The following is a 27334-nucleotide window of genomic DNA, read 5'->3' on the forward strand; positions in this document are numbered from 1 at the left end:
CGTCATTTTGAACTACAATTAAACACAATAAAACTATCATATATCTAATAATACTTCAATTCGTAATGTATATTATAGACCGTCTATTTATTTTACTTTGTTTTCGAATTATTTCCACTTGATGAGCTATTAAACCTGTTAACAACATCTCTCACTTTCCCTTTATTGATTACGAGTTGCTTATCATACGTCGGCGTTATCATCTCTTTTCCATTTCCATTACACATTTTATTTGTAGCCGTGTTAAAAGTTGCGCTTTGGGACAGCTTTATTTCACGTACGGCATTATCTATGTTGTTGATAAGATCTTTAGCGACAAACGAAGCTATTTCGTGCTTTATGCGATCTCTTTCATTTAAAATTTCAACGATTTTGGCGCTGTCCTTTGTTTCCTTTGTACCATTCCGTTTGGGGCTGTCACTGTGTTGGGAATGGGACGCAGGACTATCGGGCCCTTGAAAGGTTATACTCGGATTTATAATGGGATTCTCGCTATTGTTAGTCTGCTCGTATTGTGTTTCATTTTGATGCTTCTCGCCTCGCAACCAATATGTTGTCATTTTCCCTTTACCCTGATTGAAAAGAAAATATCACAGTTCAAAATACTGTAACTTTTTTGTACTAGCTTAATTATATACATATTATTATTAGAATTAATGTGTAGTGCATTACCTTCATCGTGATTTCTCCTCGGCATTCCAAATCAAAGCAATCGTATAAGTCCAAAACCTCTTTCGTTTTTGGGCTGACGTGGATTTTAAGTGCTTCACCGTGAGATTCCATTCTTGATGCAGTATTCACGGTGTCTCCAAATAGGCAGTATCTTGGCATCTTTAAACCCACAACTCCGGCAACACAAGGTCCTGAGGAGACGGAAGGAATTATTGATTTGTTTGTCATCTATTTATATATAAACTATAGTCATATATATAATAAACATAATTTTTATAAACTATAGTATATACAGTCAAAATCTGTTAGATAACGAAGACTCTATGTTGTCGTATAAACCGATAGTCGTAACAGCCGATGACGTTGTTATTAAGAACCTAATACAATAGAATTCTGCCGGAACCAGATTTTGGTCAATATAACCCGTATGATGTTCAAACGATGTCCTCCTAAACAGTTTTGACAATGTTTTAAGGTTATAATTTATATACATAACATAATTTCTAACTTACAAACACTACAAAATAAATTAATAAAATCATTATTTAGATACAATTTTTTAACACCGACTAATAAAATCTACCAAGAAACCAAAATTATGACAATTAAACAACTGTATGTATATAGCACCTGTATTTTGATAAAAAAATTTTTAAATAATTCTATCCATAGTTGCTTGTCGTTTAAAAAAATCAAACACATAACGACACGCAATACTCGTCGAGCGAGTTTGCTTATCTTACCGAAGCCGCGTACAAATTATTTGAAGAAATCTATTAGGTATGAGGGTGTGCAATTATTTAACCAATTACCATCTCAAATTCGCAATATTGGAGTGTTTGACAAATTCAAAAAGGCATTAAAGATGCATGTTAGAATGAACATAGCTGACTAAAATTGTTACGGCTAATGGCGACGTGTATCTCGCTCGTATATAATATATACATATTAATATTAAGTTTCTCATGTAAATAAAAAATAAAGTTCTTTAAACATTATGTAAATCAGTTTTTGGGATAAAAGTTAATTACTATCGCAGACATTGGATAACTTTTTCGCCGTTTTTTTTTTTTGTAAAAAGTTTACTATTTACCTGTATGCATTCCGATCCTCAAAAGCAATCTTTCGCCACGTCGATGTGGTACGGTTTTTACCCTGACTGCATTCAGAAGTGCTAAGGACATTCTTGCTATTTCTGCTGCATGTCTGTTACCATTGCGCATAGGCAGACCGGAAACTACCATGTAGGCATCGCCAATTGTTTCAACCTATAAGTATTTATCATTTAGTCATTTAATCATTTAAAAATTCATTAAAAATACATTAAATGCTTCTAATTTTACATTTATGTGATGAATATTTTTTATCATCCTAATGTCAGTAAACTAATCTGTAAGACCTTTTAATATAGTTAAGGAAACAAATTGTCATCCCAAGTAATGTTAGTTGTATTTGTGACTACCCATGGATTTTCATATATGTATAAATAATGCGGTATATAAAGTAACTTACTTTATAGACGTCAAAGTTCTCGATGATTGAATCGAAGCTAGTATATAGATCGTTAAGTAGGTCCACAACTTCAAGTGGCGTCGACTCCGCCGATAATTGTGTGAAGCCAATGATGTCGCTGAAGTATATTGTCACTTGATCATACGTCTCCGCCATTACTGGTTGACCCATTATTAACTGTGACGCAACTGACCTGCACAATATTTGTACTTATAACGATAGAGTCAATTAGCAATTTAATTCGTAATTAAAAACACTTAAATAAAAGTGCATATTGGAATACTTAGCGCGAACTATGGACTGCCGTATGTCAAAATCCACAACTTTTATTTTAGAGAAATATAACGTGGGTTTATTTTTGGCGTCATGAGTGAGACTAAACTGCGAATCTGGCGCCACCAATAGAACTTATATATGTAATAAAAATATACAGATAATGATACTCGATGTAATCTTAACATATGACAAAGATACCTTAAAATACTTAATGTATATATGAGAATCAATAAATTTATAAGTTTAAAATTTCCCTCTTTTATTATAATTTCCATTATATTTATGCAAATAATCATTTATAACGTTTTCACTTTACTAAAATGTGTTCTTTGTAATCAGTTCAAAATCAATAGAAGCCAGACTGAGTGATGTTTAAGATAATAGTTTGACAAAATATTTTTTTTTAAATAAGGCGTAGGCCTGAGTTCCGTCGTCTTTGACTCTCATCTCTAGGAATATCATCACAGTTAAGTTCACTCACACATTTTAAGTTTAAAAAAAAATCTATTTCCCTATTTGCTATTTTTCAGTAACTTAATTCTTCTACATTAGAAAATGATTCATATAAAAATAAAACTAAAAACAATTTAACCAAAACAAGTAAAAACCTAAAACCTAACCCTTTTTATACGAATAATAAAATAATTGTGAATTCAACAAGTGTGCAACTAAATATATCCGTCTCACAAGCAATAATATTTAGGGTATGCAAGACATGAGTAAATAGTGCTTCTGTGAGTAAATTTGTACGCGCCCGAGGTACTGCAAGCAATAGCGACCTCTTACCGCGCCGAGTGATTATTTTACACATGCAGCCCCAGTCTCTCCAACATTTCCGAATATTTTACCTCTAAGAACCTTAATAAAATATAATGTGATCGTAAGATCCCCCTATACCTCTTACTTGTTGTATCCAACCATACTCAAGACAAATAAAGTTAGATACATAACTGGGTAAAATGGATACACTCCGTACAGCCTCGTGTGAATGTATCTGGTAAATTTATTCTGAATACGCTTCAATCTCTAAAGAATATTTTTTTCTTATAAATAAATAAATAAAATAAAATAAATAAAAAGCCTTTTATTTCCATTATTTAAAGTTTACACTTCTTTCAATTCATTTTAGTGTTACTTCATGTAGTTTAACCTATGTTAGTATAATTTCTCTTTCATGTCATTGTATGTGTATTTTTTTCTTATGGGGCCGCAAATCATAGAGTTATATTCCATGTGTCTCCTAACAAATTTGTTATTTAAGCCATGCGTTTAGATATGCATTAAGCTCTTATAACGTGGAGTTTTAAATCGCATCCTGACTAAGAAATATATTTATGTAATCTGTTAGTTTACACTTTACCCGAGAAATATAGTAGTAGTGTAGCGCCACCTAAAATATGAGCTTATAAATCACCGCGATGACGTTATACCCTGAAACGCGCTAACAAAGTTATTGCTGCCGCTACCATAGAGGCTTTCGGGCCGGAAGTCAGTGGTTAGAGTGATCGAGAATCCACCCTTTGGGTTGGAGACAGTACACCTTCCTTCCTCCACAGTAGTACCACTACTGAGCAAGGGCGTAGACTGAGTGGAAATTAACAAAAATCTAAACCTCAAAAGTTTTTGATCAACAACTCTCCTCTAGTTTATAATATAGATAAAATAAAAACGACGTAACCGCGAACGTTTTTATCCTACTGCTTTTACTACAAAATTTCTTGTCGCCACACTAACTTACTATTTCCTTCTCTTGTTAAAGGTCTCCAGGGGGTCTTTTTACTAACAAATGAAGACCCAGTGTACTTTATACGCCCGCAAGGAATTATCCTGAGTTAGCAAACCATTTTTCACGTTCGTTCACTATTCGTGTAGCCATTACTTGAAGATAAAGGAAGTATTTATATACTTCAATATATACTGTACGTTATACGTACAATCGATTGGTTTGTAGTCGATTTAATTGAATTTAAATTTTACATTTAGGTACAAAAACAGAAAACAGGTTGATTACATACATACAGTTTTTACACACTAAACAACATTTGAAAATCTGATATCCAATTATATCTGTACACAGCATTTTACACTAAATATCAACCAAACAACATACACATATCAAACATATATATTATATATGTCTATATTAATTAATTCAAATTAGTAATAATAATTTTTATAATACCGGGAAACGTATATTTAGGTAGTAACCAAATTATTTTTAAGTTTTTATTAAATATCTTTCACAAACTTACATTAAAACCTCATTATTTAATAATTAATTTAGTTTTAGTACTCTTTTGTCATTCAAGCCATGTATTAAAGCAACAAATATGTATTGTAATCTTTATAACGTGTTATAATATTAGTACCACGTTAACCCCATGTCTTATTGTGGGGTATAGGACATTCACTACATCCAAAACGCAAAGTTTTAAGGCAAATGGTGGCTGCATCAACAGGAAATTGCTTTCAAACTGTGCGAGCCAATTTATTTTAACAAGAAGTTTGGCCGTACATTGGATTAGGACCTATGTCTATGTCGACAAAATAAGATATCATCTAAACTGACGTACTCGTTTCACAAATGTCAAGGATTAGGCGAACGGAAATTGGAAAAATGGACTAATAAAACATATTTTGTTATTGGATAATATAAAATAGCCTCTAATATAAGCCTTAGGTATTATGTATATAGAAAACCTTTAAACATTTTTAACTGCTAGGCCATTTTAACCGACATTTTGAAATAACCAGGATAAGGTTTATATTTGGACACCAAATTTAAATTTAAAATATACCTACTTATGTAGTGAGATGTTTCTTTTTTTTATAGAAAAGGGGGGCAAACGGGCAGGAGGCTCACCTGATGTTAAGTGATACCGCCTCCCATGGACACTCTCGATACTAGAGGGCTCGCGAGTGCGTTGCCGGCCTTTTAAAAATTTGTACGCTTTTTTATAGGGTTTGTTATTGATCGTTTGTTTTTTAATACTTATAATTTTTTACCTTAAATTGGTTCAAATTAAGAATTTAGAAAAAAAAATTTTCGCATCAGATTTAGATAAAGTTACCTCGTGTTATATAAAGCTATCTAAATAAAATCACTCCTCCTGAAATACGGGGTTCGTACTTAGTGCTAATGTAAGAGTCTTAATTTTATCCTCAATGTCAATTGTTATACATACTTAGGTAGTAACTGGTAAAGTAACTCCTCACATTTCCTCTTTTCCTCTAAATAATCCGATGTTCTTTCTTCCACTAGTGCCTCTAAATTGTTTGCATATTGTTCAACTTGTGTCAACAAAGTATCCAGCCGTGTCGAGGTTTCGCAGTCCCTAAAAAAGTACTCTAAATAGGGTCCGTTCATACATACTGATTATTCAAATTGTGAAAAAATGTGCAAATATTTTATTCATTTTTATAGTAAAACCTTTACAATATGACGATGTCTTGAAAATCGAGTTTACGAGAGTAAGTCCATCCTCAAGACTTCGTTCGTCATTCAGGGCCATACTCAGCTTTATTCCGAAGCGGCAAAGGGTAAGTGTCAAAAAGCTGGAGTGCTTTCTCCACAGGCATATCCACCACAGAATCTATTTGTTTAAAATCTCATATCTAATTAACTTATGTCAATGTAATAAAAAAATAATCCCGCTGAATCTATACGAAGTTTTTTTTTTAATTATTCTGATGATTACCTTATGCCTTACCCGCGGAATCATGTTTTTGAGTACAAAACATGCCGCTCTCACGATACTCAACAATATAATTGGGAATAATTTAGTCATAATAATAGTTATAGATGAGTATACCACAGACTAAATCTACAAAAGAATTGAAGGATAAATTTACTTATTGATCCTATGAATGTTTTCTTTAAGCGCGGAGAAATCGGGGCGGTCGTCATCTGGCAGAGTCCAGGGTGGTTCACCTGTTAGCGACTGTCTTGGTGACACTGATAGTGGTGAAGTGCCTCTGTTGCGCATATCTGCGTTACCTAGAAGAGCAGATGTTCTTATAGGCCATGTTAGGTTAGTGATATAATAAAACAATAGAATGCGGAAATGCGTCGCAACAAATATTCTTCAATACATTAGATTTACCCTATTACTTCCTGCGCCTGTAACTTTGTTTTCCTATAAACAGAAAAGGGTACACAAATTGAGTTATAAAAAAGGTAACTATGTTTTAACTACTTTTACACTTATATTGTCTTTTTTGCTCATACAATACATGCTTTATACTGAAATATATTATTTTTATTTAAAAGCGATTAATCTACAATTAATATATTACCTATATTAAATATAGTATTAATGTAAACAAATTTCAACGAAACAAGGTAACTAAAGGTTTAGGCGTAATTTTCCTTTAAATAAACAGTACACGAATATTATGCCATCGTAAGAAAACCTGAAGTTTGGTTTCATTACGTTACTGATTCCGCGATATCTTATTGTTTTTACTTATAAAAAGCTTATAATATAATACTAACAGATTTTTTTTAGCAAATGTATTTAGAAAATTAACTGAAATGTTTAAAACTTCTATCTATCTATCTGTTTGGATTCAAAGCGTATAACTCATTCAATTCTATAGGTAGTTATTCTTTATATCCTAGATTTGTTACTCAACAAAACGATAATGTTTACGGGTTTACTGGCTCAGAGGGTCATAAAATGGTCATTATTAGTTTTTAAGTTCCTCATTTTTACTTAGGTTCCGTTTGCAAACATTTGTATTAGGTGCATTTTAGGGATGAAATAATGAAATTCATCTTTAAAATGTACTATATGTAAATTCCTAAATAAAAGGTAGAAGCTATTCAAATGCTTCTAAAATGTACATTTTACTGGAACTATTTTTCACTTTTCACATATCTAGTGTAAGTGACATATAAAATTGTTTTCTGTACATTCTCGGAGTTGTTCATAAAATTCTATTTGCAAAGACGTATTTTTCATAATACGCAAAACATTTATTTAAATGTACCTAACCACCAATACTTCCATGAAGTTTTTTTTTCGGTTCCATTACTAGACATATTAGTTAAATTTTAACAATCAATCAATTAAATCATTTATTCCAATTCCACAACAACAAACAACACCTAAAATGGTACTTTTGAACGTTAAATAAAATATAAAGATGATTTTAGTTGCCCCTTCCGAAAGGTTGTTTCGTTTGGAGAAGAATGTGCAAGAATCTCCACACTTACCCTTCTAAATTACAATTTACAATATTTGTATTCATTAGTTAAATAATTAAACGTATCAAATTATAACAGATCTATAGAATATAGTTTTCATACGATACTAATATAATCACTTACGTCTGAATTTATCTTCCAGTATAGCTGCGCAGTAGTCACACGCGAGGGTACAGTGTGGTCTTCGGGACTCCAAGAGTGGGCTGACCGCACGACGTGGACTTGGGGAGTCCGTACCTCCAGGTGGAACTAGCGACATTTTAGCGCTGAAAAATGTTAGATATTTATAATGGGTACGAGAGAGGTTTGATGGAATATTCCGGTTTAGTGGAGGTACTCATTAGCTATTGGGACGTTGCAGTACGTAATTATTAAACTTGTATTGTGTAAGTTTCTGTCCTCGTGTAGTCGAGAAATAAAATTAAAATGTCATCTGGTTCAGTACTTAGAAAAAATATTTCAATATAATTTTTTTTATTACCCCTACATCCTAGCCTATCAGGCACATATGTGACCGAGTGGCTAAGCAGTAGGGGAGTGTCGAAATCCCCACTTTCTTAAAAAGGTACATTATTAACATAGAAATATTAAAGTAACTTTTAGTTATAGTCCTAGTCTAACAACGAAACAACTTTTCTCTAATGAACACTTTAATAAAACTTGTATCGTATTACATTATTTTTCTTTGTATATAGCAGACGGAAAATATAAAACACTGAAAGGGCTTCCTTCAACTTTGATTTGTTCCCTTTGGAGTTGAGACTTTTCTTTAGAGGTTTAAGTGCACGGGCGCTAATTAAAGATTTAAGTGGCTCCTGATAGATGGTACCGTAACCCAAGAGTTGGTGCTCTCCCCACTCTACGATTAAGTATCGCAATACACGGTGAAGCTAAAGCTAACGTTAAACGGCGCTGTTTAGTTAAAAGGCTAGGCTTTTAATTGAACGGCTAATTAAGCTAGTTAGCTGCGACATATATACCGTTATTACAAATTAATTGGTCGGATTTATTCAAAATTCTCTTTTTATTACTCCATCAATTCCTTTTTGAATTGCAAAAGTTCCCTTAGTATGCAAATGCAAAGCTTAAAAATCAGTCGTGAATTGAAATTGGCCTTTCGAAGAAGCGAAAGACTGGATGGATGATACTTATTGTTAGGAATTATTTATCTAGGTTAAGTACATTTGCATTTTAACTGAGTTTTCCTAGCAGTGCCTAAGTGTTGTTTGCGAGTATTTATTTTTTGCTGCAGATGAAAGATTGTTTATAAAAACAAATAAAGAAATAACTTAAAAGGCAACGCACTCGCGAGCCCTCTGGCATTGAGAGCGTCCATGGGCGGCGGTATCACTTAACATCAGGTGAGCCTCATGCCCGTTTGCCCCCTGTTCTATAAAAAAAATGAATAAATGTTTACTGTTATAGATTATACCCGAACTCGAGCCACGATCATCTTCGTGCGTAAAGCTGTTGTATTATTTTATATCAATATTTCATATAGTAAATGAATAAACCTTTTGCCATGAGGGCAAAGACTCTAATACCAAAAAGACTATTAATATTTATTAGGTAAAACGTTATTTCTGTTTCGTCGTTGAGGAGATTTGCAAGTTGTTTATTTCTGAAGCATTGTTAATTTTCTCTCAATTTATATAAATCGAAACAAGTATATAGAATTGACCTACATAAATTTTCCTCCAAATTCGAAGCCTCGGAAAAAACAAGCCATCAGAAAAACAAACTAAAGATAAAAGCAACATTTCGTACGTAAGCGATATATTTTGGCAACACTATGTCACAATAAATGTTTGTTCTCCTTTAAGTCTTGCTTAGAGCGAGATCGAACTCGATTTTCTTGTGGTAAGTGTCACTTCACAAATATGACCTAGTTTCTGAAGCTTCGGGCGTCCAGTCACTATTGTAACCCACTCAATCGTGATGATACCATCAGCTAATATAGTCGTTTAGTTAGCATTTTATCTATGAAAATGCATACTCGTATTGCTGTAACAGACAGAAAATCATTATTTTGACACTTTTCTTTTACTTTAACAAGCAGAGTATCATCTGTTACTAGACCATTTAAGTGAACCTAGCAAAACACGTTTTAAAAAATCAATCGTTCGTTTTATATTTACGGCTTGTTCACCCATATACGTCTACGAACTATTAATTGAAGGCACTTCTTGACCTGTACCTAGACAATGTAGAACCAACTATTCTCTGAAGTTTTTACCGGAACTAATCCAGTTTGACCTTCCAAGACCAAGAAAAGAGCGTTCTTATTCTTAAAAGGTCGAAAAAGCAGTTGAGAGACGTCTGATAGTATGTGTCTACAGACTAGGATTAAAATTCATATGACTCTATAAAATACTTCTTAACTGGATCTTTGTACAAAACTACAGTCTATAATACATAATTCCTCTAAATGTTGGTAACATAATGTATAAGTTAAAGCTAAATTTAACTTTAATTGATAAGCACAAATATACTGACAAACCTGACAAAAGTTGAATTAACTTATCTCTCAATTGTTAGACATTCTCGCATTACTTGGGCGCTCAGGATGTTTTAAAGTTTGAAGTTTGAAAATGGAACATAACACTCTGGAAATTAATATTTTTCAAACATCTTTTTGTCTCGGGTTTCTAAACGTAATAATTAATAAATAAGTTATAAATATATATTTATTTAGGAAACAAAACAAATAAATCTCTATACAATAAAAAAACACATTGGATATATGCAGAAAAAGTAAAACTTTTTCTAATACTACTACTACTTTTACTAATACAAAATAAGGAAAACAAAACAAAACATGACAATACAATATGTATACATCATATAATAATATATTATATAACAATATATATCTAATCGTAGGTTCGATCCCCTGCTGTGCGCCACTGGACTTTCTTTCTATGTGCGCATTTACCTAACATTAGCTCGTACGGTAAAGGAAAACGTCGTGAGGAAACCGACATGTCTTAAACCCAAAAAGTCGACGATATGTGTCAGGCACGGGAGGCTGATCACCTACTTGCCTATTAGATTTAAAAATGATCATGAAACAGATTGAAAAATCTGAGGTCAAGACCTAAAGAGGTTATAGCGCCACTGATTTATTTATTTTATTTTTATATAACAATATAATAATAGATTTACATTTTAGAGTGTGATAAAAAGTACATAAAGCTAACCGATTCAAAATAATACCGAATTTAGATGTAACCCAGCAAGTGTTTACGAAGATTTACGACCAACCCTTCCGGTCCTACTTTATTATGTGCGTAATGGACACCCGCCGTATGCGAAACAGGTTTTGCTAACTTCACTCTACAAAGGAATTTTATCCCTATTCATGCTCATTTCATCTAAAACGATTTTTTTAAATTGCTTGACTCTTGAAATTTGTATCGTGTTCATAATAATAATAGGTACACAGATATTCAAGATATATCGTGATCAACATTTGTTTTGTTTAATAATTATATATTTTTTGACCTTGAATTAATTAGCAATTTCTTATTCGGTTTTATATCACAACAAAGCACTAAACTATACTAAGCACGAAGAAACTGAAACGACATCAAACGACGTCTATCTAATAATGCAAAAGTTTTTACACCATTTTAAAGGTAAATTTACAAAATAGCCTTAGAGCACAATTGAAAAGCCACAAACATGATGGTATAATTGCAATATGACCTTAATTATGAATTGTATGCTGCATAAACCGCAAATCCTAATCAGACAGGCTTTGTACCGTGCTTAGAGCAGATCTGCGGCAGTACAGATGAAATAATATATAGCATAGTTGGTATTGAAACTACATTCATAAATCTTAATATCATTACTAGAATAAGATACAATATGCTTTTTTTTTAATTATAATTTTTTTATAATTTTTATATTTCGGCAGAAACGAAATAGAGCCGGGTTTGCCAAATGGCATGGCTTAGACCCAAAGTCGACAACGTATGTCACTCAGAAAGCTAGTCTCATACTTAACTATTAAAAGACAAATGATCACAAAACAAATACAGAAATCTGAGTTCTGAACTTAAAATTGTAGCCAGTGGTTTATACATAAATAAACATATACATATATATGTGTATGTTAGTTATTTTTTAAAATGCACATAATAAAAATTACTGAAGCAAAAAAAATCAATATGTGTGTTGCAAACAAATAATAAAGACAAAACTTTGAACTCCGTCAAAAAAAACAAATATAAATTAAAAGTATAATTTATCATGTACTAAGTAAACAACTTTGATAGCACATACTTCATAAAACTTGTAAACAAGAGACGGAAGTTTTTGAACAACCGCAAAGTTTTTCCCAAACAAAGAAATAAATTGTGCCTCCAAAGGCGTGTTTATGGTTTATGAACGTTATATCTGAATAACTACTGGTATTTATAGTTCTTGCTACTATAAAATTTATAACTAGCAATGTGACTTTGTCTGTGTAACTCCACGCAAGTGAGCAGCGTTGCGCGTCATATTTATACAGATTATATGACAGCCGTCATATTTATGTCATCATAAAATTCTAAATACACTTATAGGAAAAACTGCGTGCTCATTAATGTACCTTATGACGTCACATGGACGATATGACAATTGACGAGATGTGACATAATCTGCTGTGTGTTGACTATCTCAAGTCTTCCTTTTGCACTCGGGTATTGGATGCAATGATTGTGTTGTGTATTTCGATTCACAAGAGTACAGTATAATCTATATCGGGATATTGTTAACTGTCAAAAAATTGTAATATGTAATGTTATAATTACTATTTTTTATTTTTCATTATATTCACTTTAATTTGGATTGGTTGAGGAATTTAATCACTAATTTTTTAATTATTTCGTTAGTCAACCCAAGCGTAACAAAAAAAAAACTGTTTCGTAAGATCAGCAGGCCCAAACACTTTCTGCGTTCTCTACTCTATAGTATTATACGTTATCAGTTCTAAGAGAGATATTCACTCCAAATCGGTCTAAAATCCGAGAACTGTTGAAATATTAAACTTCAAATATCAATTGAATATGCAATCCGCTAGATTCAATCACGAGAGATTTGAGTTTCCGAGTACCGAATGTGGTTTATGTTTGAATTAACCTATATACGCAATTTTCCGTGCAACGACAGATAAGAATTTAACGTTTTAGAAATAATAATACAAAAAACAGGATACGATTCTGTTTTTGTACTAATCTTTTTTCGTCAAAAAAATACTTATTTATTTGTGATTATTATATATCGAAAATTTAAAATATATATAATGTTTGTATTTTTTAAGCAGTGTTAGTTTAGTGGCCTCAGCGGACGACTCTCATCACTGAGGTTGAAGGTTCGATCTCCGGATTCAGATTCTGTCAAGAGAAAAACTTCGTAAAGAAACCAGACTTGCCTTGCTACTGATGTCGACGGGGTGTGTCAGGCACAGAAGGCTAATTACCGACATGTCTATTAGATTTACAAATGATCAGATACAGAAATCTGAGGCCAAGACCTAAAAAGGCTGTGACGCCAAGCCACCGGTTTCTCCTTTTTATCTGACATTATTATATTTTATAAATTTATAAGCACTATATAGATCGCGATGGCGAAGTGTAATTGAGGAGGCTAACCATTGATGATGATGATGATTATTATTATATTTAACTAATAAATCTAACAAAACATTTATTTAGGCTAATAATTGTGCATGTATTCATAGGATCGCGAAGAAACTACCCGAATCTGTTTTTTTTAAGTCGCAAATACACAAATCATTATTGAAAAACAGTCAAAAGCTAAATATATAAGATTTTAATCAATTATATAGTTTAGAAACAAAGTACTTTCAGGTGTCATAAAATCAATTCACATCATCCATATACTGCACGCCTCGCTACAAATAATGTATGTGCATAACTTATGCATTAGACTGCTTTGCACCTAATAATTATCCGTATTACATATTATATACATCCTCTTTATACTCAATAACTCCAAAAATATTATTATACATATCCCTGTAAGTTTATGTTTCAAGATGTTAAATATGAAGGAATGCAATATGTTTGTATGTATTTAATAGGTTTTGTTCTGTTTCTTTCTTTTATAGTCATTTATTTATTATAAAACACAACATCTAGGGGACTTAGGGTCCTTCAAGAAAAGAGCGTACAAATTCTTAAAAGGCCGGCAACGCACTCGCGAGCCCTCTAGCCTCGAGAGTGTCCATGGGCGGCAAAAAAAAAATATAAAAGCAATCTATTTCGATAACAATTCCGTGAATGTAATAAGTAATAGTATATATTTAAATTAATACCCTTTTCATTTAATCAATATAATGAAAAAAACATCGTGCTAATACAAAAGAAATTTTCCAACTCGAACAAAAGCTTATAATCTCTTTCTTTTGAACATTTAAACCACTTACCGAATTTTCGCAGGAAAAATTATTCAATTGTTAAAAGAAAGTCTGAACTTTTAATTTCTAAATCGGCCTTTTCAAATATGATCTGAAGAAATTTTTATGGAATTCTAATTTCAGGAAGTTTCGTATTTTTTTATGTAATAATTATTCTAATAGTGATTGCTGCATTTGTTCGTTAAACACAAGAGAACTGATTTGAACCTTATATTACTAATTAATATGACGATACCATTTCATAATAATAAAAAATATAAATGCAATCGTTTAACAAAGAACTCCTTCGTACCTTTCTCTATTTATGTTCACTTTTTTTTAACTCCCGTATCGATGTATTAAATTAACAAAACAGGGCGCTGTTCTCTAATAGGCAAATGATTACATATCATAGTGTATCATAGTAATTAATTTATAAATTCGTTCATTAGTTCGAAACTAGGGAATATATTTGTATATATAGACAAGGAGCCAACGGACAGGAAGCTCACCTGATGTTAAGTGATACAGCCGCCTAATGCCTAAAACTCGCGGATGCGTTGCGGCCTTTTAAAAATTGGTACGCTCTTTTCTCTTCTCTCTTCTTGAAATATTCTTAGTTGAATTGATTAGGATATAATTCAGAAGGCAGCTAGTTCATAGTTGTAGCGCGCGGCAAAAAATGCTTTAAAAAATGCTCAGTCGTGGAACGACTGACGCCGAGGCGATACAGTTGGAATTACGTAATCTGTTCGTCGTAATCAACTGCAAGTATTAATCTGAACAACTTCTCTAAACACTCTTCGTGGATACGGTAGAAGGAGAAGGAATAAAGCCGCTCGGAAGGGATTTGTCGTCGACGATTCGAATCGCTTTTCATTGAACAATATTTCTTTAGACAGTCCTAAAATAAGTGCTTAATAGTGATATGTGTAGCTTTATCATTTACAACTTAACCCGCTGTTTCATTTCCGATGTCTCACCGGATGTCTACGACACAGACTGATGCACGGGAGGCACTCATAATAAAATAATTGGACATACAAAAATCATACCGGTAAATATTAGCAGTCCAAAGCTCAGTAATAACCAATAATTTGACATAAAACAAGGCTAAATCCCAACTATTAAAGGCTCTACTGAAATTATTTGAGCGCAGTTTGAATGCATTTATTTAAATGGACGTACTTTAGGCTTAATTGATGCGGATTGAACGCTCTAATAATTCAGTACTATTATATATGACCATATAGCCTAAAGCCTCAGATTATTTAAGTATAACGAGGAGACATTTACGTTTGGATGTAACATTATTCTCATTAGTTAATTAGTCGAACATCTTTATACAATATTATATTAATAGATTAATTTCATTCCTGCTGGTCAGATAATTTAATTTATTAGAATGACACGAATTTATTACTGTTGCCCCATATTGTGAATGTTTTATGCATGGGTTTACATATGACATCTGACGGTATAAGACTATATTCGAAATACATGAAACATGTGTTCGTTCGTGAAGCGTATTTATGTATTATTTCAACTCTATGTTAAAATATCTAATTGTAAATATTACCAAAATCGGCCCTAAACATTTATATAAAAACGTGTCACGTAAAAGGTAAATTAGGAAATTTGACCTGTTTAATGGACAACAAAATTCGGACAAATGTTAATACAAATAAAAACGTCGTTCCTATTATATTTTATTCAGTTTTTACAACTATATTTTATATTATAACTATATCATTAAAACACACTATATTTTCACTAACACATATACATTTGCGTACACCACTAGATAGTAAATTAAATCTCAACTAGATAATAAATTAACCCCTAAATCCTGACTGTTGTTATCAATCTCTGGCACAACGTAGCTCACGTATCTTTCGACGTCACGTACGCGAGGCAATAGTAATCCTCACAGGCACTTAGAAAGGTTCAGTCAGATGTAACTTGTCGAGCACATGCTCTTGTATTCCGAAAATCAGGATCGCTTATGCTATGGCGTCATAAATTATTTATAGCACTCCGTTGCCAGGGCTTCAGTTACAGGCTACAGTTGCCTTTTTTTATGTTAATTTACTACAGAAATACTCGGAGGATAGCTTGCGATAGGCAAAAAATTAACATGGTTTTGCTTTTGTGATAGGCAAAATGGTGATGTTGCCCGCGTTGATGGCAAATGGGTCCAAAATGTTGAAGTGGAGATGTAGTTAATCAATCACAATCAAATCTATCAGCCAACCAAACAAAGCAAAGCTATCCTATGGTCACGCCAGAAAATTCAAGACTAAGGCCAGTGCTATAGGGCCTATACGACAAAAATAAAAAGTCAAGTAAAAGTTATGATGGCAAAGTAAATTTTTGGCCAATTATTTTTGTTAGGTTTATAGTCAAAGTTTTTGGTAAGTCATTGATTTCGTGGATTTAAGAATAAGCTAAGCCAGCATTCAGACAGATTCGCAGTTTTCTCTATAAATACCGACTATGACTAAACTCGAAAGTTAAGTCTGAGTAAAGTGTAAGTGCACTCTATATATCTTGCCCTTAGATGCATTAAAGAAAAGTATCTGATAAACCACAAATACTAAAGACCACTGTCCAATAGAGCACAAAAAGACGATTAATAAATAACAAAGAGGTGCAGAGAGCGGTGTTTTATAATAAGTATAAGTACTTAACATGTATGAAATTTAAATTTCACAAATTTTAAAATACGTTTCAGACGATCACGGCAAGTTTTAATTATTCGTTAAAATGTCGCATGTCTTTGTAAATTAAACGTCGTGTGCGACAACAATATTTTTGTGTACTTAATTAAGTCCCGCTATAAAAGAATTACTTTAATTTATTCCTACAAATTTTGCATACAAATGGCGCAAACTTTTTTTGTTCCTGAATTAAATATATATTTATGTAACATTTATGTGTCATTCTGTGACAAGAGAAGTCTAATATGGGGTCTAATATTTTGAGTGTATAGAAAAAAATTGTGATTACAAATTATAAGTGCAATAATGTTTCAATAAGGTATAGATTTGAAAAAATATTAAACTCTCGTAGGTTGGAAAAGAAACGAACTAGTTTTTAACATAATACAGGGAAATGTTGGACATGAACACTGAATGAATAAATATTGATGTGCTTGATGGTTTTAGATTCCGTTATATTATTTACGTCACATTCCGTGCATCTTTCCTCCCGCACTCACACTTACCTGGAGCGAAAATCGAATCGAAGCCATGGCTCAACGCCATTTTTTAACTGGCAACCATGGACTATCGTAAACAGGAAATACAAAATTCCAATGTTCTATTTAAGGTGAATAAAACAGATGAATGTAAGTAATTAACAAAAACATGCCTATCCATTGCATACTCCTTAAACATTGTTTTAAAATAATTTCATCAATAAACAGATATGTAGCTGGTGCTCTAACAAATATGCTCGTAGCAGTGGGATCTCAGTCTATAATCAGGTTCCGAAGCCCAGCAGATTTTTTTAAAGGATCATTAAATTAGTGTATTCTGTTACAATTAACATTTACGTATTTACAACACGATTTATAAGCTAGTCTAAATTCAGAAATCAATATGGTAACCTAAAGTGAGGCATTTTAACATCCTTCTTCACTACGCTACAGTATAAACAAATGAATGACGTACGTAATTAGTAACGAAAGTAACATTGTAGTAGAAATAAAGATAATATAAATCCTTACAAAAGGCTACTCAATCCACGAAAAGAGATAACGTCAGACGTAAGATCAAATCCGTAGAACAATAATCATTACGTAGACCCACCGCAATGAAACCTCTATATAGGAGCTACGATAATGCTACGGTTAGCGATACGATTCCGTCAAGTGACCCAAATACCTTCCTCAATGTATAACTAAAGCCGAACTATATGTATATATCTATATAATATAATTTTATGATAATTTCGGAAAATATAAGATTTACAAAAATACACTTAAAAAGGATGTTTATAATATGTTATGTAGATTAAGGGCGTGTTTCACAATGTATGGATAAAGTGCCAAATAGCTATGCAACACATACATTATTCGAAAGATAAAAGTTCCGAATAAGATACTTGGCATTTCATGACGAATAGCGCTATCTGACAGTCGTGAAACGCAAAAATACTGTTTATCCTACCAATAAGTAATAAATAGCTTATTTGGAACTTATCCGGACATTGTGAAACAGACCCTAAGAATTTTGTAAATACTCTATATTTGTGTGTTATTTAACATTAATTTAAATGTAGTAATGAATTGATATAATCAGTTTGATCTCATTATGACATTCGCTGTATATACAAATTATGACTACATTTAATAGAACAGTTATTGCACCACGATAACTTTAAAGTTATTATCAGTAAGTGTTTCTATGTCTAGACGAAGGGATAAAGCTATATCACAGCATGATCCATTACAAATAGTTTAAAAACAAACTGTTAAAGATTAATACACAGTCTTTCTGTATTAAATGAATTAAAGTTTTAATTTATTTTTTTCCTCTGCTTCAGAATTTATGCTCGTTGTTAAGGCTTTATCGTGTTTGATTAAGAAACGATGGTAATTATATTTACTTATTTCACAGAACATTCTATTTGCTTATTTGACAGTTCACTATAAATGCAGTAAAGCAATTCTCATTTAACTAACAAATATGCAAGCTCATCGTACAGATTGCATCACCGATCAAAGATCGAAACATTCAATACGTCAATCTGTTGCACTACTGAAATCTATACAATGTCGAAACGAATGGCTGTTTCGAGTCGAAAAATGTATTTGAATAACCCTAGTAAAGAATCCTAAAAACAAAAGCTTAACATTTAATCTGTCTGTTATTTATATATTATAGTCTGTTATTTGTATTTTTTGGGTTAAATACTTTTTATGTAATATAATTTGATTTTATATTTTACAAATGTCAGCTAGATTATCTTCTGCTTGTTTATCACCTTAACGAATATAATACGTATCTTTGTAAAATAGATAACGAGACAAACGATGTTCAGTCTTTCTTCCTATTTTGATTTTTTCGTCTTTGGAGGAGAGATTCTAGATGGCGCCTGAGTAACGGGTATCTCAAGGCTAATACTTACCTCGCCAAACGAATAAGTAATACAGTGAGGAAATGCCGCAAGCATTAAAGGTAGACTACCACAGGGACCAATTAAGAATGTTATTTGTGTCTCTTAATGTATGTAAATAATTATCATTCTTCTTTTGAGGGATAGTCATTGTTTATGTGAAACTGATGCCTGCTAAAAGTTGAGCACCTGTGTTACAGGTCATCAGACCTCCACCACTTCGGATAGACAAAAGATAATAAATAATAGAGAATAGACTAATTATGGTTATAGTAGGTTGTAACGTTAACTCTGGCATTGAGAGTGTCCATGGGCGGCGGTATTACTTAAAATCAGGTGAGCCTCCTGCCCGTTTGTCTATAAAAAAAAAAATAAGAAAATATATACATTTATCTATAATAGTATATACATAAGAAATGTATATATTATAAGGAAACCACATGGGGTATGTGTGTGAGCTTGTGTGTGTGTGTGTCTTGTACTCTTAATAATTATACAGAAGATTTGTTGCATTGCAAGCAAGCTCTGTTATAAATTGTAAATTTATATGTTCACAAATATTAATTTGTATTCCTCTAAAACCGAGTACAATAAGCAAAGTCCTAGTCCCAACTATCTAGTACGTAAATAGATGGTTTCTAATTAAAAATTACGTAATTTTTATTCATCTGGTCATTTATATTTTCAAGTATGCAATTAAGTCGCAAAATATTAATATTTTCCATACAACTTGTAATTCAAAAGTTCTTTAATTAAATTATTTTTAATGAAATAACGAATGGAAATTATTATTTTCAACAGAATTCGAGTGAGTCTTATTATTTTATATAATACGCTATTCGTATAGCCTGGTTGTTTGGGTAAGATTCCCAGAATTTTTTATTGTTTAGGAGTAATAGAAACAATCTCTTTATTATCGATTTTGAAAAAAATATCAAGAAAGTAGATAACCAAAATTTTATTTAGTGTAATCGTACAAAATTATTTTACCATTTTTTACTTTTTTTAATAAACTATGTTTTTATAGATACAGATTCTATGAAAACTGTTTAACACTAAGAAGTATTATTTAAACCTGAAAAAAGTTTAAAATATACCTTTACCTATATATATATATATAAATTACATCAATTTTTTTTATTTTTTTATTTAGTACTCTTACAGCTAACATAAATTATACATAATGACATACAAATACACTGAGAATATAGCCAAATATGGAATACATGATATATTTAACAATACAAAGATTTAAAAAAGGGAACAAACAAACAAAAATTATTTAATACATTTGACTAATTGTGATTTAATTTATATATCTAAGCTAAATAAACAAAAAAATCTATAAGTCTGTATTTGATTCTAATAATCTAAATATAATAAATCTTAAAATGTTATAAATCACTGGAAATGTAAATATCTTACGAAAATTTAAGAGTTTCAGACGTAATTAGAAACTTTCAACTCCATTTTAAAGTTTAAACCTGAAATGTTCAAAAGCAACTCGCGGTGAAAACTCATAAGTATAGTTCGTATTCGCCTCAAGTTTTCAGCAATTTAAGGTAAAAAGTCAGTTCTTCACATTAGTTTGAGACATTAACAATTTTTATGATTTTGTTTACAGTACTGTTATTGTATAAATGTTTAGGTCAATATTAAGGCCAAATAAACTAAACATCGTATTTTGGATCTTTAAATTAGATTACTTATGTTTCTGGTAATGTCTTCACAGTGTTTGGTTTCAAGGCAGTATTGAATGCATACATAGGAAGAAACAAACCAGAGACAGTTGACAATTGACAGTCGCTAGGCTCACCATCCCATTATTGTCAACACAGTCTCAAAAATATAAACGATCGAATGTTCAACTGTTATTGAAATTTACATATTATACATATCGTAAACGATATAACTGACAATTTATTGTCATCTCCAAAAATATGTTATTCATCTAACAAATGTTTGTAAAACGATAAACATTGTCAAACCCAATTCTAAATTAAAATAAAATATTTTCTTTTAAATTTAAATAGATTCATTATGTACAGGATGAATAAAATTAAAATAATATGAATGTACCATAGACTTTTTCATGTCCCTACCACGGTTGATTCACAGAGATTCGTAGCCATTTATAACAAAAATATATAATAACTATAACAATGATAGTAACAATTATATTGCAATTAATGAAATTCAGTAATGTAATATACTTAGTAGTAATAACGTAAAGTCGTTTTTTAATTTAATTTTATTATTATTATTTTCTATAATTATTGTAGTTTTGTATGTTTCTCTTTGTGTGTTTTAAAATGAAACAATTGTATTATTTGTAATCATGTCTATGATAAATAAAGCCTTTTGTTATAATTTAACATTATTTAACGAATTTCTGTAAAGTTGCATATAGTAGATAATTTTTCGAACAATAAGGTTTAAAAAAAGTTTCGTTTCTTACGTGCATACACTTACACACGCACATCTTTGTTTAAAGAACATTGGGCAAACGGGCTCTTATGATGTTAAGTGATACCGCCGCTCATGAAATTCTTCCGCCCAATCGATCTTTAGATATTTCCAAGTAGTATCAAACTTTGTTAATATAAGCTTTATATAACTATATAACCATCCCAAATGTATATTAGATAAGCAATAAAGATTATTTATCTTTAAATATAGTACTATAAATTTACGAGCAATAAACAAGATCTTATCTTAATACTGTGCAAATCCTGGATACTCTGTAGATTTCTATAGTATTGTTTGACGTCTCGTAACCCGAGGCATACGCCTAGACTAGACTAGACATATATCTGCCTCAATTTTATTTATCTACCTAAAATGAACATGAAGACAGCTTCAGTAAAAGATTGTTTTAATCCTATAAGTATTATTCCGTTTTTGTTACATCTTAAATTAACATCCATATGTTGGTTAAAAAAATATACAATATACATAATTCAAAAGTTATACAATGCTACAGGATTTGTTTCAACGTAATTATAAGAAAAGCCCGCGTCGTTAAAATAACTATAATATACAAATGTAAACGCTGTAGGCGTCTGTGGTTTATTCCTATATTATCTTTCTAAAATCTTTTTAATTTGAATTGCATTTTTTTAAAATTCTTAACGTATTTCTACACTCATATATAGTTATAATGTATAGTTTTAGATAATGTTTCTCTATTTCATAATAATTTAATTTGTATATTTAACTATTTAAAAATATTTATTCATTCCTTATACATAAAAGCTTTTAAAATACAACCTTCAGTAAAGCACACTTTGAAAGCTTTACAACGTTGGAAGATTTATGTACTAAACAGAGAGGTCGTTCACTCCGAAAATGTAAGAACACACGCCTGACTATCATAATACAAGTGAGACAGTTTAAAAGTTCTGAGAAAATTTACCATTTCCCTTGCTCTGCCTAACTTATTCAAAAAAGTTTTGAAGTTTCTGTATATTTAAGCTTTAGATAGGTAAAAAAGGTACATACCACATGAATATTGTTAATAAAAATATAACCGATGTAATATCTGGGCGTATTTCCCGACGCGTAATACTTCCAATACACTATTTCACAAATAGTAGCAGTGAAATGTATATTTTGTGTGTTGAAAAAAAAATTATGAGATATATAAAGTCCCTGGACACGATGGCAGGGCAGTAGAGTAAAATAATAGAAAAAAAAACCCTACAACATGTTATTCAACTGTCATGTGTATGCAAATTAAAAACACTTCATGAAATCTTCATGTAGTTGCATATTAGGAGTTCCATAAATAAACAGAAAAAGATGAAAAATTATTCAAACATCCGCAACGCTTTTATGATTGTAATACTGCATTGCTATTAAGACTCGAAGAAATCAATAAAACCTAAGCCGAGCATTAATAAAGTAAGTTCTCGTGTTCTGTGGGTGTAACACAATCATTTGTTTAGTTAAGTTTTCTCTTATTATCAGCTTTGTATATGTATAAAATGGATACGTTATAAAAGTATCGATATAATTTCTGTCAATGATAACGTCTCGTGTCCTTACATCAGTTTTGGGTTTTAGAGATGTCGGCTTCTTCAAAATGTTTTTCTTTTTAGCTACTAACTGAAAGAAAAATCCATTGTTCGGATTGTGGATTAAAACGGGGGAGACACGCATGGCACCAACACTGCCTTAAAATAATAAATATTTTAATAGATTTTTCGACTATCATGTCACTTTGCAAATAAATAAAACGACAATAACTAACTGAAACCTGTTGATCTTTACTATTATGTAAAAATTAAAAAAAACTTAGATAAAAATTAAACTTTAATTGCACCAAGTAAAATAATATAAATATTATTATACCTCATTTATTAGGTTCTTGACATAATTTAACAAAAAATACAGTGAAAGGATTCTAAAAATAAAATCCTTTTGAAATAAAAAAAAGTATTAATTGGGAAAAGTTGTGTATGCTAAGGGATTTGGAAGCTTTAAGGGATTTCATATAAAAACATATTATTTTTTAATATTCTGAATTAATCCCTTTCATATCGGCTTATAAAACCAATCAAAAGATTCTCAAGAGCATTTATATCGATATGCCATTATGTGACGAATGCTTTGGTCGTTAAGACTATTTTTAAAGCTCTTAAATCCTAAAATTATTTAATATTTTCTATTAGACTGTATAACATTTTTTTACTCTTAGTTCGATAAAGATCTGATATATTTTGTATTGATGAACTTTTAGCCGTAACTTTCGTTATCACGAATAGAAAACAATGAACCTAATACTGTAAATATATGTATTACTTAAAACAGGCCTTCCATAATCATTGACAAAACATGTAGCATTGATAATATAAAAATTCTCATTACATCTTCTGGAATAAATAATTATACGTAGCGTGAACGCGCTTGAGCTTATCAATGTTTTTATCTATATTTTTTTAACGAACAAATAAACAAATGGGCGTAAACAGGCCACAGAATCATCTAAAATCATCTGATTTTAAGCAATACTGTCGACAACTTATATACACTGCCTCAAGCCTCGCAAGAGCCTTACCGATCTTTAAAATTCATGAAATATATTTCAATTTGTAGCGGTGTCGGAATATAAAAAACAAACCTTGACAAAGTAAGAATACAGTTTGTATACAAGGTTAGCATTGATTTCATTTACAATTCATTAGGTATTCGGGTGGCGTGACCATTTTCCGAAACCTGTATTCTATCAGATGCCCTTTACTGGTCCGACAATAAATAATATGTAATTGTACTGGTAGCATGCGATTACTTTTACTTTCCTTAAGTTCTTCAGCTTTTTCTCCTTTTATCAAGTTAGCTTTTAAATCGCAAACTTCATACTCCATCCGTAGACCATTAAGTAAAAATCACGTATTGAATATGGATGACTAGGTTTTCCCACACGATTTTCTCAAAGAATTATGTTGCAAGAAAAATGAACAGCGATTTTCTTGGATGAAATGCGTCTCGGAAAAACTATTTGATGAAAGATGTGAAATCATATATTTTACCCTGGGGAACGTTAAATTTTCTTTTATCAATACTTTAATAGAAAACACAACCAGTTCTGACTTATGTTAGTTTTAATTTGTAGATTGATTAGAAAATATGATTGCCATACCTTCTGCTTAAAAAGTCCCTAACATACGTATGAAATTACAATTATACTTTATTTATATCAATGCTGCAGTTTGAAAATATAATAAAATTATATGTAATTATGCATATACATAAATTAAATTTGAAAGTCCTTTGTAATATTGACAAAAAGGATTAATTATTTGTGTGCTCGGAGCGAACAGAATTCGACCACATTTGCGTTTACACTCAGTACCAAAATGTGCTATAAATATTTTTTACGCTAACATTTTATAAACTTTAAATGTTAACTCAGATTTACAACAAATACTCTTCCTAGTTAAAAACCTTTGTAATAATCAAATATTATTTATTCTTTTTTTAATAAATACTACAACTTAAAACATTAAAACCATTATCGTGCATGGAACAAAAATGTGAAAATCCAAGCTTACTCTAAGTGCTCTAATTAAATGACATACTTAACACAGATACATCGATGAGAAGAACATAAATCAAAAATATATTACAACTTACATTTGTAATGCCCTAAGTTTGTAAGCACTTCACAAAACACACTTTAATATAATATACCGCGATAGTAAGTTGTTCGTAGAGGTGCTACGAGCGTAGCGGTCTACGGCTGTAGCGCGACTGTCTCATAGAGCCTACAGAGTCTATGCAGGATCTGATCAATGTGAATTTAAAGCATGTTTGGGCGTATTTATGATATCGTCAACAAAATGATGTTTTTATTTGGTTATTATGGATATTCTGCTACCAGATGTCCGTCCGATAATTTTTAAAGGTACCAATTATTAAAGGCGTCTTTATTGTAACATTGTTAGTCTCTTTATATATTCTCTCGTTTGCTTCAGGTTCTTTAAACACATTCATCATGTAGTAATAAAGACAACTTAATAACTACGAAATGTACGATTTTCTTAATATCAGCCAGAAGGTTTAAAACAATTTGTCAAGAATAACATTACATTATGGAAAAAAGTGTCGAGTTTACAAGCTGAAATATTTTTCGGCTGCCATATCTATGAATATAAATTTGAAGGCATATTTAATTTAATTTTATTTTTGGGTTATTATTTTAACTAAGTGCTGTCGCCGTCACGAATTTCTGAGTACCAATGCCTACCAATGGATTTTTATATTTATACATACACTTAACCAGCTCATACATAGAGGGAAAACATCTCCGTTTAAAGGACAGTTACGCACTGGCGAGTCTAAAAAAAGACGTGAGAACCAAAAAGGACAGCGTGTGCCTAGCAAATAATGCTGATTGACTTATAAATAATCCAATTATCTAATAAATGAACTTTTCTAAATTAATTCGATTTTTATGTCAAAGGTCCATAAACATCTATGTTTTAGTTAGATTTAAAAAATTGGCTGTTACCTTTATGAAGTAAGTAATTCAATTTATCTGAATAATTTTACGAAATGCGGCGCAAAGGGTGGAAGATTGTTATTAATAAATAATGCGTTTATTTATAATTCATGAGCCGTTATTCTAATATTCTCTGTGGGAATTTCCGTTCGAAAATATGGAAACGGATATTCTTATCACCTATTATATTTAACCTGTTTATCTATACGTATTTTCTTATTCTTTTGGTCTAGATTTCGCTGAAAGGAAGGATTTCGGTGAAGGAAGCGGTAGCGCGATCGGTAAAGGTAGTTTTGGAGCCTAAGACTCAGATTGGGTTGCTGCTCCGACTGACTAGTATACTAAGGGCCTGTTTCACACTGTATGGGTAAAGTGCCAAATAGCTATGCAACACATAAATTATTCGAAAGATAAAAGTTCCGAATAAGATACTTCGAATTTCATGACGTATAGCGCTATCTGACAGTCGTGAAACGCAAAAATACTATTTATCATACCAATAAGTAACAAATAGCTTATTTGGAACTTATCCGGACATTGTGAAACAGGCTCTTAAACTATTACTGTTTATCTTTACCAATCTTTACCGCCTACGCTGTGCATAAGACCGGTATAGGTTTTGGGTAGGTAGGCTCAATGTCCGCAACTAGACTCGAATTTGGTCCGTTTTGCATAAATATAAGACGGGTATTAAATATATATTAAATACAATGGAACTCTGACCCAATGTTAACCTCAAAATTAATTAAACCCTAAGATGCTTCCAAGTTAAATACTCCGAGGTTATATTACAATTTATAATTATGAGTTTTGGCCTTCACCCTTGTCGGGAATTTCGCGACGTATTTAATAATAATGATGGAACCTACCAAAATATTACGTTTTCTTGAAGGTTCATTCACTTTGTTATTAATATTTCTGCGGATTTCTTGGGATAAGATTAATTTACCAGAAAAAGATTTTCATTCGTCAGATGTAATGTATCAGTATTTCAATTATGATTATGTTATGTCCACATTTATGTGCACATATTTTCTCTAGAAGCCGATATTTGTGCATATACAAGTTTCATCACCAGTGCGTTCACAGAATTTTGAGTCTATGTGGTCACGATGTTTCTCATTCAGATTGT

General features: G+C 31.4%; 1 protein-coding gene across 1 annotated transcript; it reads right to left on the bottom strand.

Moving 5' to 3' along the window:
• Nucleotides 1-82: 82 nt before the first annotated feature.
• On the bottom strand, nt 83-25443 carry LOC110993035 (atrial natriuretic peptide receptor 2-like). The gene is made up of 8 exons (XM_022259099.2): nt 25335-25443; nt 7793-7935; nt 6313-6457; nt 5646-5795; nt 2185-2377; nt 1766-1940; nt 673-863; nt 83-572 (listed from the first exon to the last, which is right to left on the bottom strand). Exons 2-8 carry the CDS (start codon nt 7926-7928, stop codon nt 93-95), a joined length of 1470 nt encoding a protein of 489 aa, XP_022114791.2. The 5' UTR covers nt 7929-7935; nt 25335-25443; the 3' UTR covers nt 83-92.
• Between the last annotated feature and the right edge of the window lie 1891 nt (nt 25444-27334).

This window comes from Pieris rapae, chromosome 14 (assembly GCF_905147795.1).
Source record: "Pieris rapae chromosome 14, ilPieRapa1.1, whole genome shotgun sequence".
In the NCBI taxonomy this organism is placed as follows: Eukaryota; Metazoa; Arthropoda; class Insecta; order Lepidoptera; family Pieridae; genus Pieris; species Pieris rapae.